The sequence below is a fragment of the Macrobrachium rosenbergii genome, chromosome 48 (assembly GCF_040412425.1).
Source record: "Macrobrachium rosenbergii isolate ZJJX-2024 chromosome 48, ASM4041242v1, whole genome shotgun sequence".
Classification (NCBI taxonomy): domain Eukaryota; kingdom Metazoa; phylum Arthropoda; class Malacostraca; order Decapoda; family Palaemonidae; genus Macrobrachium; species Macrobrachium rosenbergii.
Window position 1 is genome coordinate 25,033,975 of NC_089788.1, and position 15,000 is coordinate 25,048,974.

At 37.5% G+C, this 15,000-nt stretch overlaps 1 protein-coding gene across 2 annotated transcripts in view; it reads left to right on the top strand.

The window, feature by feature from the left end:
* Window positions 1–15,000, top strand: part of LOC136831291 (glycine receptor subunit alpha-2-like) — an 805,495-nt gene that overhangs the window by 779,576 nt on the left and 10,919 nt on the right. For both annotated transcript variants that reach the window (XM_067091412.1, XM_067091413.1), the window contains exon 8: window positions 2,034–2,225. In XM_067091412.1, coding sequence (XP_066947513.1) covers window positions 2,034–2,225 — 192 coding nt within the window. The remainder of the gene's footprint in view (window positions 1–2,033; window positions 2,226–15,000) is intronic.

Consider the following 15,000-nt stretch of genomic DNA (forward strand, 5'->3'; position numbering starts at 1 on the left):
CTGCTGTAGGTAAGGTCACACCTGTGTTAGACTTACTGTGGAAGATTTGTCCTCTGAAAAATTCACAATAGAGGATGAAAGTAATGAGATCAGTAACGGGAAAACCGGAGCAACACTATCAGGTGTCCGATAGCTCTCATTAATGAGATACCTTTAGTAACCGCCTGCACCATGAAATCTTATTTTCACTTATAAACGAACCGCCTACAACGCGCCTTGTGCGGTGCACCGAAGCCAGTATTGATGGACTCTTTCCAGACGTTCCTTTCGTCTTCATTCTAGCTGTTCAACTTCTAGGAGACTAGAAATTAGACTCATTGGTCTTTTCAAACTACTGAAGACTAATAATGACACAAGTCTGTCTGTCCTTCAACAGAATCTAGCAAAATTCAGAGGCGAATTCTCGCTTTGAAGGTTTATTCTGAGTAAGTCTTGCTCTGTGTTTGAGACACCATTGACGAGGTGCTGACTGTGACCAAGATTTGGGCCTGGCTTTGGCTTACTTCCTTGGCTAACATTCGCCCAATAAAACTAGAAAGAAACTCCACAAAAAATATATATAAATTAACACCCACAGAGACTGAAAAAATACTTGAGCATTTGAGAAACAATTTTCCTCCCTCCTTCAAAAGATACAGGCAGTTGTATGGGCTGTAACTGAGATGGAAATTGTTCCTGTGAAAGCTCATTAAATGTGTTCAAAGATTTTTAGATACTCTCTCTCTCTCTCTCTCTCTCTCTCTCTCTCTCTCTCTCTATCCTATATGTATATATATATATATATATATATATATATATATATATATATATGTGTGTGTGTGTGTGTGTGTGTGTGTGTGTGTGTGTGTGTACATGGAGAGTCTCCTCTGTGATTATATTCAGTCCGCAGAAATTTGTGGATGCAAATCGCCGCATCTACATGTATATCACTTTTATCATTATTTGATCTATGACTTCATCACTCTGCGACCTACATCTGGTCGCTGCTGCAAGAGAACAAGAAATAACTGAGAAATTTCGACAACTAAATCTGTCAGTTGTAATAGACAGAAATAGTATTGATGGTTATATCAGCCAAATTAATCACTTCCAAATATAGCGCTAAACATTTGCTGCTGCGCAAGAAGAGCCAATACTAAAAAAATAGAAACGAAAATGGCCATTAAAGACTTTCAGATTTTACCGTTAAAGTAGTATGCAGCGGAATTTTTTTATTTGTCTGATCACTTGGTTACCTTTTTTTTACCGAATTCTTTTAATAGTATCGTAATAATTATTAGTAGTTGTGATCAACGCTGTCTGGAATGTTATCTAAATTCTTCCCGTCGCATGTGAGCAAAAGGAACAAAAGTAAAAATGAAATTTTTATCAATAGAGTCATGATTTGAAAGAGCGTTCAGACTAATTCCTCTGGCAGTACGACGAGGACCATTTGATGAAAAAGCTGACAGCTATGGAAAATGGTGTTAAACAAAGGGATTTATTACTACAGTAACTTTCACATCCATACTGGCATTGCGAATGATAACGAATAATAATAAAGGAAACTGAAGAGTACACATACGCACTCTTATCCGTGGTTATTATTAAATTCGGCTTCTCTTTACTTACAAATTGGCTTCTTTCCAAATTTGTATTGTTTTTAATTATGCACACGGTTTCATCAATTATATAATAGTGTATTTTCAGTCACTGGCTAATCACTACTGCAGTTATGTTTTGTTATTTGACATGGATTGTAGGTTTTAAAATTTATTATTATTTGTTATCATGTAGTGTTCTAGTCCTTTGCTTCCTTATTTGCTCTTTTTCTTCCACACATGGCCATTATATTCTCGCCACGCGGGTGTATGGACTTTCGCTCATATAATAACGCCAACTCGCTAATAATAAAAATATTAACAAGATTCAGGCCACGAATTTAAACATTCTCAGTACAGTGTTTTGAAAAGGCCCGAAAAAGTCGAAGCCCCTTTTCACCCCACATTAAAATTTACCAGATATTCTTCTTCTTCTTCTTCTTCTTCTCACAGGCAACTACAGCTGTTTAGTGGCCGAGTTCCACATGCGGCGAGCCATTGGGTTCCACCTCGTCCAGAGTTACCTGCCGACCATTCTCATAGTGGTCATTTCCTGGGTCTCCTTCTGGATGGATGTGGATTCCGTACCTGGCCGAACCACTCTCGGGGTCACCACACTGCTCACCGTATCCTCGAAGTCTTCAGGTAAGATTGCAAAGTCATGTCGGATTGATTCGTTACGCAAGGGACTGAAACCTCCTCGTTTTCTCTGGTGGTGAGAGACTCCTCGAAGTCTACGTTCAAATTTATAAAGTAGCTGGATTGAGTGATTCATTTCATGTAGAAATAACTGAAGAGTTATTGGAAAGAGAAACCCACAAGATTCTTGAGTATAACTTGTTTACTGGTAAATATTTACATATATTACTTTGATCTCGAGCACTTTCAGGTCCTAACTGTGACCCTTTTTCAAGAGATGAGGTAGTCAGGCTGGTTCAAGGCCCAGCAATCTTCTCTTTAAAGTTCTTCATTGGAGGGGTGGGTAGAGCTCTCGGCTAGCACGCTGTTGGCCCAGCGTTCGACTCTTCGACCGGCAATGAAGAATTAGAGGAATTTATTTCTGGTGACAGAAATTCATTTCTCGTCATAATGTGGTTCGGATTCCACAATAAGCTGTAGGCCCCGTTGCTAGGTAACCAGTTGGTTCTTAGCCACGTAAAGTAAATCTAATCCTTCGGGCCAACCCTAGGAAGAGCTGTTAATCAGCTCAGTGGTCTGGTTAAACTATGATATACTTAACTTTTTTATTCCCTTTGAATGTAAATACAGCTCAAAGTCTTCAGGTAAGAGATTACTGTCACACATCGGCTATAAAATAATGGATTTTACTGATATTTTGGATGGCTGAATAACTGATTAATGTCCTCATCCTCGTTAGCGGTGTGACGATGGAGTTTATAAGCACTTGATAGTACCAAGACTTCAGTAACACGAAAGATTTATTCACTGCCTGATTGACTAATTGATTAATTGGCTGAAGTCAAAGTGTCGTCACAGCAGTAAATGACATCGACTCCGAAAAAGACAGAAGACTTCGGTTTCGTTAACGAAAGAGAACGAGTCATAACGATTTACTCTTTTGCAAACAATTTCCGCAAAGAACTTAACCAGAAGAGCCATTTGAAGGAGGTGCTTGTTACTCTTAACAAAAACAAGGAAAAAATGCGCCGCCGAAGTTTCTTCGTAGCAATCGAGTTTTCTGCACAGAGCATAATTCTGTATGAAACTCTCAGCCACGGCCAGGTGGTGGCCTGTGTTGTTGGCAACTATATCGGTGCCAGACACACGATCATGGCTAACTTTAACCTTGAAAAAAAATAAAAACTGCCGAGACTAGGGGGCTGTAATTTGATATGTTTGATGATGGGAGGGTGGATGATCAACATACCTATTTGCAGCCCTCAACCCTCTGTGGTGTTTAAGATCTGAGGGCGGACAGAAAAAGTGCGGACGGACAGACAAATAGCCATCTCAGTAGTTTTCTTTTACAGAAAACCGAAATCCCAGCCAAGAGGAACATTAACACTTCCAAGAAGCTCAGAAGTAAATTTGGGACTGTGTTTTTGTTAAGGCTTCTTCCTATTCGGTAAAATTAAGGGGGAACGAGACTGCAAGTTTCACAGACGTACTCCGGCGCCCAGTCACCTTCTTCTTTCTTTTTATTTTTGTTTATTTTTTTTTTTTTTTGTTAGTTTCCTGAAACATTCTGTCTAATATAATTTCTTGTGTTTAAGTTCCTCGCTGGGTGAGCGGGTTTCCGTTCTCAGCTACCACTCTGTTGGTCGAGTTCGAATCTCCGACCGGCCAGTGAAGAACAAGAAGAATTTATTTCTGGTGATAGAAATTCATTTCTCGCTATAATGTGGTTCGGATTCCACAATAAGCTAGGTTCCGTTGCTAGGTAACCAATTGGTTTCTTAGCCACGTAAAAATAAATCTAATCCTTCTAACCCTAGAGAGCTGTTAATCAGCTAGTTAAACTAAGATATACTTTTAATTTTTCTTGTGTTTAGTTTCAAGACTGGTTTTCTTACTGGGACAATTTTCTTTACTAGTACCAAGATTAATTTGAATGCTTTATAATCCCGGATAATTTTATGAAATATTTTAATATCTTCTAAGTATTTTTTTTTATTAATAAGAAGCGACAAATAACCTGTTAAGAAACATCCATGGATGACAGGCATTTAAAATGAAGGAACAATGGCATCTCTTATGTGTTTTAAGTTTTCCTATTAATAAAATACAGTTTTTCTTACATTCTGAGGCCAACTGGCAGAGCAAGAAAGAACTGAAAAAAGAAAAGAAGAACAGCGTCATAACCGAAGATCAAGGGCCAAGACCCCGAGTTCTAAACCTGTAAGCGAGATCCCATCACCCGGAAAGCCCCTCACGCTCTTCAGAAATCGAAAATCCTTACAACAAATTCATAAACAACTTTGATTACGTAAAACGTCACTTTCCATGTCAAAGGGTCGAGTCTGCTACGGAACGCCGCAGTCCCGGCTGTTTTTCGGAAGAGGATCAGCATTAGAAGGTGAAATCGCTTCTCCGTGAGTCCTATGAGATTTTACAAATGGACGAAAGAAGAAGTTGCGAGAAGAAATTTGAATATCCATTTAGAACGGTCGGGAAGTTGAGTGGAGCGCTCGCCTATTTCGGTATGGCTTCAGACGCGCCAAACTCCTTACCTTAACTTTTGAAAGGATATTGGAATTGGGACCACAAAGTTCGAGACAACTTCATTTACTATTTCACCCTGCTATGAAGATTCTTTCCTATTCGATTATTCGTATCTAATGATGCTCTACATTCCAGCCTTTGGGTGTGCTAAAGACCACTTATTCTCACACACACACACACATACAGTATACACACACACACACACACACATATATATACACATATATATATATATATATATATATATATATATATATATATATGTGTGTGTGTGTGTGTGTGTGTGTGTGTGTGTGTGTGTGTGTGTGTGTGCGCGCGTGGGCGTTCTGTTCTGTATCCAACCAGTAAATTGACTCCCAGAACAATATAGTTATTCAAAATATTCACCTTTTAATATGAAATGTTTATTTATGCAAAATGTCATTTATCCAGCTTACACAAATAAAATATTTATTAAAAACCCTTCAGTGCTAGAAATACATATAAAATTATTGTTCTTGAAACATATTTACTTCAAAAGTTCATGCAAAAAATACTGACCAAGGCTTGTTCAAACAAGCTTCCAAATAACTAGATGAACAACAGAAATTGAATTTTGAAGCGAATTATATCTTGGTGCGACGGAGATCTTGCCAAGCTCTCAAGGATACAACAGTAAGAAGAACAGGAAAAATGGGGTTGTTACTAGACATCGGTGATTATATCTATTGCTTTCGTGAGCAATGCATCACACTTCAATATCGGAAACATATTCTTGAAGGAGTTCTTCATTTTCAGCACGCCAGGTTCTTCGAAACCATCCACTAGATTACCTGTCGGAAGATACGTTTATTCCTTCTTAGATATCCCGCTAAAACACGAACTTACGCTCGCACACACGCACATACACAGGACACAGATGAACACAGCCTAACACAGGTGAACACATAGTCTAACATAGGTGAACACAGCCTAACACGGGTGAACACAGTCTAACACAGATGAACACATTGCCTACTCCCAGCTCTGTTTTGCAGACTTGGAAATAGAAATACCTTACGCCAACAGGTAACAGAGCCTCATCCTAAGCATCATGCAAGAATCTCGTTTTAAAGTTAATACCTTAAAAAAAAGGGGGGAGTTTTCATACAATTTTATGCACTCCAGTTAGCGGAAATATTGAACAATTGATATAAGAGGGTTATTCGGGCTTATGCATAATCGGATAAAAGGGAGATGCTATTAATTTATACAAACAAGTTTTGGTAAAGGATCGGAACGAGTGGCTAATAACTGATGAAAAGATGAGGGATATGAAAAAGAACTATGTAAAAAGAAAGATGATAGTAAACCGAAGAAAAAGAAAATGTGTGTAATTTCTAAACTGCTATTTTGTGGGTGATGGGACAACAGCCTTTCAAAGGAGCAAACGTTCCCGTGAAGGCGTACATAAGGCCACTGCAGACCGTCAAAACATACAATAAAATCTCCCCTTAGTCGACAAAGTCTACCAGGAACACCGTTAACAGAACTTTTACGATTCGAAGATTTTATATTCATTGTTTCAGTTTCTTTTAAATGATTTCTGCAATAGCCAACTTCAATTAGTTATTTTCTGAGATAGTTGCCAACAAGCATTCCGAAAGACCATATATTAGTAAGATGCATGAGGTTCGTTATGTTCTAAAGTATTTACTATATAAAATGTATCTACATTTACTTATGTAACATGCTGGAATAAAATCCAAGATGGAAACGTTATGGGAACCATTTTTATTTCACAGAAAAAAATAGATTCAATTGCTTACAGAAGATCGTAACTGGAAACCACAAATCAGTTCAAAATCCTTTCTTAACTCTCTGGAATATTACTCAAATGACTTGAATCATTAACCAAATGATATATAGCTTAGCCTGAACGTGTTGTCCTTTATTGATTAATTATTTTCTTTGAGCTGACGGAAAATATTCGCAGCTGATAGCTTTGAAACTCTTATCCCACTTCTGGCTGGGCGACGTATTTGAATTGTATCCCCTGGTAGGTGGAGAGCAGCGTCAGTTTCAGCCAATCAACGTTAACTTGAATGATATCTACTGATGATATTGACCGTCTACTCCTAAGAAACAGAGTAGGAGTTCGGGTAAGTTCATGCGAGAAACTTTCATAAATGCACTAATTATAACAACGGACTTTCTCCATTTTCAGGCCCAACAAAGGTATACAATTGTTAGGGGTGATGTGTCATACTAAACCGTTCATTACAGTGAGTGCTTGTACAAAACCTTACTATTGTTCTAAACATAATTAAGAGCAATTGCAATTCGGAATCACTAACATAATTTCAAAATAATCAACAAATGGAACTCGGAAGCGCACATTTCTTAAACTGAATAAAGGCAAAAGCCTCTGTCCTAAAACCGCCTGAATATGTAATCTATGAAATAGAGTAAAAGATTTTAAAAATAATATATATATATATATATATATATATATATATATATATATATATATATATATGAAATCCCCTAATCTAAAAACATGTTAAATGTTGAATTCTTGACCAGCTCAGCTTGAAATTGACCTTGGTTCAAAAACCCATTATCTATGAACTAGATAGCAAGGGATTTGATGAAAAAGAGGAATCTTCACATTGAAAACTGGTTATATATAAAATCCATGCACTAATTAAGATTTGATATAGGAGAAGGCACCTCCGGTTCGAATGTGTTATCTATGATCCATATAGCTGGCTTTTTGACAAAAGATACGCGATCTTCTGTCTACATACATAATCCACGAACTATATACCGCGAGTCTGACAAAGCTTTGATAGACGAGACGGAATCTCCAGTTCCAGAAGGGGCCACAAAATTAGTTGCCGGTGTGCGCGTATCGGAGGAACGCGTGCAATATTATCTCCCTCATCCCACTCGCCAGCAGCTGCTTTAATGCACATTGCGTTGAACTTTCATTTGCTTCCGTATCCAGTCGCCAAACTCCGAGTGGAGTCATGCGAAGCTCCTTTGAAAGCAGAACAATTGAAGAGTTCCTAATCATCCAGGTATTCCGTGTTCATTCCAGAGCTGAGATAGAATTCGATGAATTCATAACAGATGTTCCCTGCAATGACTGACTCTCTCTCTCTCTCTCTCTCTCTCTCTCTCTCTCTCTCTCTCTCTTCATTGTTGTTGGTCTGTTTCTTCCATATGTATGACGGGGTCATTTTTTTTTTTACTTTTATAATGTTACCAAGTTGTTTCGTCTTAACATACATGCACACACAAATATATATATAAATATATATATATATATATATATATATATATATATATATATATATATATATATATATATATACAAAATATATATATATATGTGTGTGTACATATACATATACATATATATACATATACATGTATATACATGTATATAGCCTATATATGTATGTATATATGTATATGTATATATATACATGTATATATTATATATATATATATATATATATATATATATATATATATATATATATAAACACAGTCTGCTTAAGGATAGAAAGCTGGAGGTTACTGCACTTAGTGGCACCTAAGTGAAAGAGTAAAGCGTTCACAGAACTAGAAAGGGCGAAGATTGATTTTACTGGTGTGGCTGATGATGTCACTTGTCATTACACTTGGCATTACAAGTGAAACTTTGGTTTGCAAGCAGAGTCAGCATTTTTTTCATTACATCTTCACAGCCTCCTTCCTCTTCCTTAAATCGGTGCCGATGATTACAGTTGTAGTCCCCGTAGAGGTGTAGTGCCATCAGTGCATCTTATGCGGTGCACTGTAAGCATTACTTAAGGTTCATTGCAACCCCTTTCATTCCTTTTACTATACCTTCATTCATATTCTCTTTCCTCTATCTTACTTTCCAGCACCTCCTAACAATTGATTCAGAGTGCAACTGCGAGGTTTTCCTCCTGTTACACCTTTCAAACCTTTTTACTATCAATTTCCGTTTCAGCGCTGAATGACCTCATAAGTCCCAGCGCTTTGCCTTTGGCCTAAATTCTATATGTTGTTATGTACAGTTGTAGTGACACCAGTTACATAAAGAGATCAATCAAACTTCATAATAGTTGTTACCATTAGTGCCAATGTTGCCATTTTATCGTGGAATACTCGGTTGCAAAAGAGTTAGTAGACATCAGGATTTTTTGTTATTCATTTACATGCGTTTATACTCAGTGTATACATATTTACCCGTTCACTTGCGCTTTCATGCAAAAATATCCCCTCTATTTCCTTTATCTAATGTCCTATTTCCGTGCTGCCTAAGGGCAAGAACCCGTGCTGGCATAGTCTGGCTTAACCTTTAACCAACCACTACCAACGAACACATTCGTATACCTATATGCTTGTACTACATATACATACACATAACAATATACATTTCTGTGCACGAGAGCACAAACACGCGCATAAATGCATACACTTAGAGCAAGAACAAGCTCCAAATGGCCCCTAATGCTCAGATTCCCCAAGATTCATCTGTCCGGATGGACAATATCTGATGATAAATGAGGGTAATAGAGCATATAAGTTTCACTTAGCGTAACTCCGGAACATTAACTTTGGCTAGAACGGACCGGATTAAATCATGAATCTCGCTAATTGTTGCTAAGGGAGGCATAATGACTCGATAAAGTTCTAAATCAGGCTGGAGGGGAAAGATCATTCCGGGATATCTGACTCCGGAGAAGTTGGCGCCGGGTGAACTTTGTCAAGTTTTTTCTTCTCTTGAATAAGGGAAGAGGGAAAACAGCTCTGCTCTGGTTCTTTGCCGGCAAAGGCTTGTTGGACTCTCCTTGATCAGAGTTCTCCTATTTCCTTTCCCTTAAGTCGTATGCGATTTCACGCGCAGTCATTTTATCATAATTTTCCCCCACCAAAAGATTTTACTGACAGACTGGTCTTACATTTTGAGCGATTTATGCCATTTGCATTTGAATGCACTTTTTTTCTTTAAACAGCAGATTGGCTACCTGGTATGACCTGGAATATCTTGAATTAGAATTCTCTCATTTATTTAATATCGTTTCTTATTACTACGACGGTTAGTCTTGGCATTTTAATGTCTTGGTCCCATAACTATAGCCTACCAAAAGACTGATGATTTATTTTGATCCGCTTGTGCTATTTGCATTTAGTTATTAGGCAGAATTTCGAATGAATATGGACAAAACATTCTAGAAAGCAGGGCCTACAAGGCGTGTGACTTAATACCCCTAATGTTACTCCAAATACTAAACTTATACAGAACTAAGAAATCCTTCGATGACATAAAATAACGCAACCGAGTTCCCTCTCTACTCTGGTGTATTCTGCCTTGATGCCCGATGATGGCGGCATCCAACTGTTGGTGAACAGCAAATCACCGAAGCTTCCTACTCAGCTATTCAAACGTAAACATGGGCATTGCTTTCCACTGGCATCAGCCCAAAACAGAAACGCACCACAAGTTTCGCACCAAATCCTCACCAAAATCGTCAGTACTCTTTCATGGATTATCCTGGGATGGGTTGATGATCACCATCCCAAGTACTGACCCGACCCAAAGTTCGTCAGCTTCATAGATTTAGAGATGAGTAGTTTAGTAGAAATGTTACTGCCTGGAATCCCTTGGTGGTTACCCACTACGGTATTGACCAAACCCAGTGTTACCTAACTTTCCTAGTCAGAGAACCTACCCTTGCAGGATATTTTATACTGTATACACACACACACACACACACACACACACACACACACATATATATATATATATATATATATATATATATATATATATATACTGTATATATAGTCAGAGGACCTCTTTTAGAATATATATATATATATATATATATATATATATATATATATATATATATATATATATATATATATATACCACCATAATATAATATCAACATGTAGCTTTAGATGACAACTAATGTATTAAAATATATGGAAGGATAAGTCACTGCGTTTACGTATGAGCGCTTAACGATCTTATGTGAGGAAATGATAATTCGTTACATGAATAGATAAATCTAAGGTAAAGAAGTAATAATTTGTTACATGAACAGACAAATGGCCATAATTCGTAAACGCCAAGAGGCCGGGAGATTCACTGAAAGTCAGACTCATCTTAAATCCCAACGGTATCTCGTTCTTGTTGACTCAGAGCCGAATAGCAGCCTCCCATTTGTAACTGGAAAGAAAATTTAATAACCGTTTAGCTGACATATCTGTAGACAAGGAAAGCGAAAAGGAAACTTAGGATTTCCTTTTGCGAAAATACTGTCATACGAGTGAAAGAGTTTCTCATTTCTAGATTCTGGTGCGGTCTTTCCGCGAAACTTTAACGACAAATATTTGCTTTGGTAACTTTCTTGTGTGTGTGTGTGTGTGTGTGTGTGTGTGTTTAACTACTAAACCATAAAAAAATCCATCGTTTAGAAATGAAAATCAAGTTAAAGATGATTCTTTTTCAGAAGAAATTTCAACACTTTGGGAGACAAATCAGTGATGCATTATAAAACTGATTAGATTAGAGGACGCCCAATGAGAAAAAGATAGATAGGAAGACAAACCGACTGATAACGTGAAATATATCCCCAAGTCAGCTGAGAAGTTGAATAGGTATAAAGTTGAATGTTGTCTACACGGCCAGAGAAAGGGTGAGAGAAGAAAGGAGAAGAAGAAGAAGAAGAAGAAGAAGAAGGAGAAGGGATAGAAGGAAGAAGGAAAAAACGCTGCCATAAATCTCCAGAGGGGAACTGAGAAGTCGGAATAAAATACCGGAATATCAAAAGGATTTTTAACTTATCAGATTTATAGGGAGCGAGGAGTAAAAGTCAGTCCTCGACGGAGCCCTAATCAAAACACTTTTATCTGCTGGGCCTCGGGTCCTGTGAAATGGGGAGAAGGAAGGAGGTGTTAAAACAAGCTACTTACGTAAACCGAGTCTCGTTATCCAAACTCCACGAGGGGAAAAGAAAGTTTTTTCCCGTTCCTTTTATTCCCTCGGCGTGTTTATCCTTGCAAAGTTTGTGAGAAAGACTTCATAGGCTATTTTTCCCCCTATTCGCAATTTTCTGTAGCTTCGCCTTGATGCAGATTTTACCGTTAAAATATACTCATCATTAAAGGTAACGCTGCACTGCTGTCATATATATATACATACATATATATATATATATATATATATATATGTATGTATATATATATATATATATATATATATATATATATATATATATATATTATATATATATGCATATATAAAAATAATCAACACACACTCACGTGTGGAACAGAAATAAATTTCCGACTCATCAGGATCGAACCCAAGTCTTTCAGTTTTAAAGGCAAGGGCGCTGCCCACTAGGCCATACAAGGGTAGCCATACAAGGGTAGCTCCGATAAGACTTGTATGGCCTAGTGGGCAGCGCCCTTGCCTTTCAATTGAAAGACCTGGGTTCGAGCCTGATGTGAGTCGGAAATTTATATGCATATATATACATTACATACACATATTTATATATATACATATATATATACACACGCACATATATATATATATATATATATATATATATATATATATATATATATATATATATATATATATATATATATATATATATATGTTCACCAATTAGGAGGATCAGGCCAGAAGGGGTAGCCTCTGATATCTAAGTAAAGCTCGAAATAGTGGACTGTGGGGCTGAAGCAATCCACGGACCTAGCAGACGTGATTTGTATGTTTTAAGAAGAGCGATTTTGGCATTGCTTTACATATGAAGAGTGAGAAAAATTCATACACTATATCCAAAATTCTGATGTATAGAACTACCTGTTCACAATTTAATATACTTATTGTATATTTGTGCTGAATATTATTTTAGAGTACTCAATCATTCATTAATTTTAACATGTCTCTTTGATTTAGTTCTTAAATTAGTATGTTAAAAATGAAATAGTTGTAACGCGAAGAGTGTAATCAAAAGTTGTTCATTTGAAAATTTTGTATTTCAATTTGTGTATCTTATTGGAAATGAAAAGTTAATCTTACAGTGTTCAGGATTTCGTAGTATTTTAAGCTTTCTCCGTTTGATGATACCTGAAAACAATAATGTATTTCAGAATGCTCAACCACGTTAAAGATGAGTTGTGTTGCAGAGCGGTTCCTGGTCCTATGCTTATCGAAAGAATCTTAGACGGTTATGGCATATGTCAACACTAATACGTATTTGATATCCAGTTTCTAATTTTCGTTTGTAACTATATATTACTTGTTTAATTGAAGTTACTTTTATCCCAGGCAATATTCATACCTTAATAGATTGCGTTCACTATAACTAGAAATTTAGAATATTATATTGTCACGAAGGACTTTAGAATCTGGAAATGATACCCGAATTTTCGTTCACTGGCGAGAGTTCCAAGAACTTAAACGGCACAACTCAGTATAATTCGTGAGGGACGAGTAATACAGCTATATTCCCTCACACATCTATTCAAATCTGTGGTGATACTGTATCATAGCAACAGTCACTGAGCCTCGAAGGTGGCTCCGTGCCCTGTGGGACTTCTCTTGGCCCATATAACTATTCCCTGACACTTCTACTGCTTCCCGCCCTTTGAAATAGTTTCTTGCTCTGACATATTTTGCCGCCTGACCACACAGTTGCCAGGCAACACGGACCATAGTTTGGCAGGTTATGCCGTTCTGTTTGGCAACTCACATATGGACGAAGGGTAACTATTCTGGCTTCAAACTTCCAATATTCCCCCAGGAGAGATCGGTGGCTTCCGACGCACATGTGAAAGTGGGTCGACCATTTCCAGAATCTGAACCTGGCTGGGCCTTTTCCAAAAGTTGCAAAATGAAGAACACTCTTCATCTTTTTCTTTTCTTTCCCGGTAGCTCTTTCACCAATTTGATGTTTCTTTGCTGAACTCATCAATGAAGGATATGCCTGATCGTTAATCGATCGTTGTTGGTTGCAGTTAGGGTAGTGAAGAGCATAGGGCTAGTAACCTCATTCCAAAATGCTCGCTGATAACCGGAAGGGTAGCGCTCCCTGGACCTTCTCCATCTGAAGTTTAAGATGCAAGGATGAAAAAATATATGAATATTTGTACAGCGTCAAGGAAAGATCTAAAACAAATGAAAACTAGTTTCATTCCAAGTTCCTTGCTAATCGAGCCGAATGATGACGTTTGAGAAATATTCACCATTAAATCAGATTTTCGGAATGAGTCTTAGAATATTTCACAATGGCACTTATGATTCATTTCTAAAGAACAGCCAGCAATCTTTGTTAAGATCTTTTGAGAGTTACTCAAAAATTTCGTAGACGGATCATGTTCTGTTTTCATTGTGTCGAGACTTTTTGTTTATGGACTTCACCGCTCAGTTGATGATAAAACCATCTTTAAAAGTAAAAAGTTGAATTGACTCAGAAACACTAAAGAAGGGAGAGAATTCCACATTCTGGAAATGAATGGCTGGAAAGATAGAGATTTTCCATCCGGTAGACTGGTTATACTATCTTTCATGGTTAAACTATCTTGTGACCCATTCCTTGTTCAGTGATCATGCCATAGGCCTATGCCTCAAGTACATGTCCTGTGTTTTTGTGTCCGTGAAGATCTACCGAAATATACATTTACTGTTGACAAATTAAAACTTACCTGTGTATTTTGTGGGAAAACTACGAACTGCGTAAAGGAAAATAAACGATATAAGTTGAACTAAAGTTGAGAGAGAGGCGAACGGACAGACAGACGACAGGGTGTGTGTGGGTGCGTGTACGTGTGAATATGCCTTAGTTAATGCACATAATCTCACTAGAGTCAGACCCTTGAAAAAGAGTTTGACAAATGAACCTTCCACGATGAGTTGATGTAGGAAGAAGGATTCAGAGCAGAACCACTGAAATTCTGCAATCCAATCCTGCCCCCCCTCCCTCCCCCGACCCCACAACCACCCTGCCAGGCACCCCTACCCCACTGTTTAATTCCAGTCTGTTGACTATGCTTTGATTTCCCGGCAAAGGGCATTCATTGATTCTGAAGTTTTTTCAATAAACACTTTCACTTCACGACCTCCCTGGTGAGGACAACAGATTCATGATTGTTGTTAATCGAAACAGTTGCACGGAATTTTTGCCTCTTACTTTCTCTGTAGGAGCATTATATATGCTTATCACTTGGAGAGAGA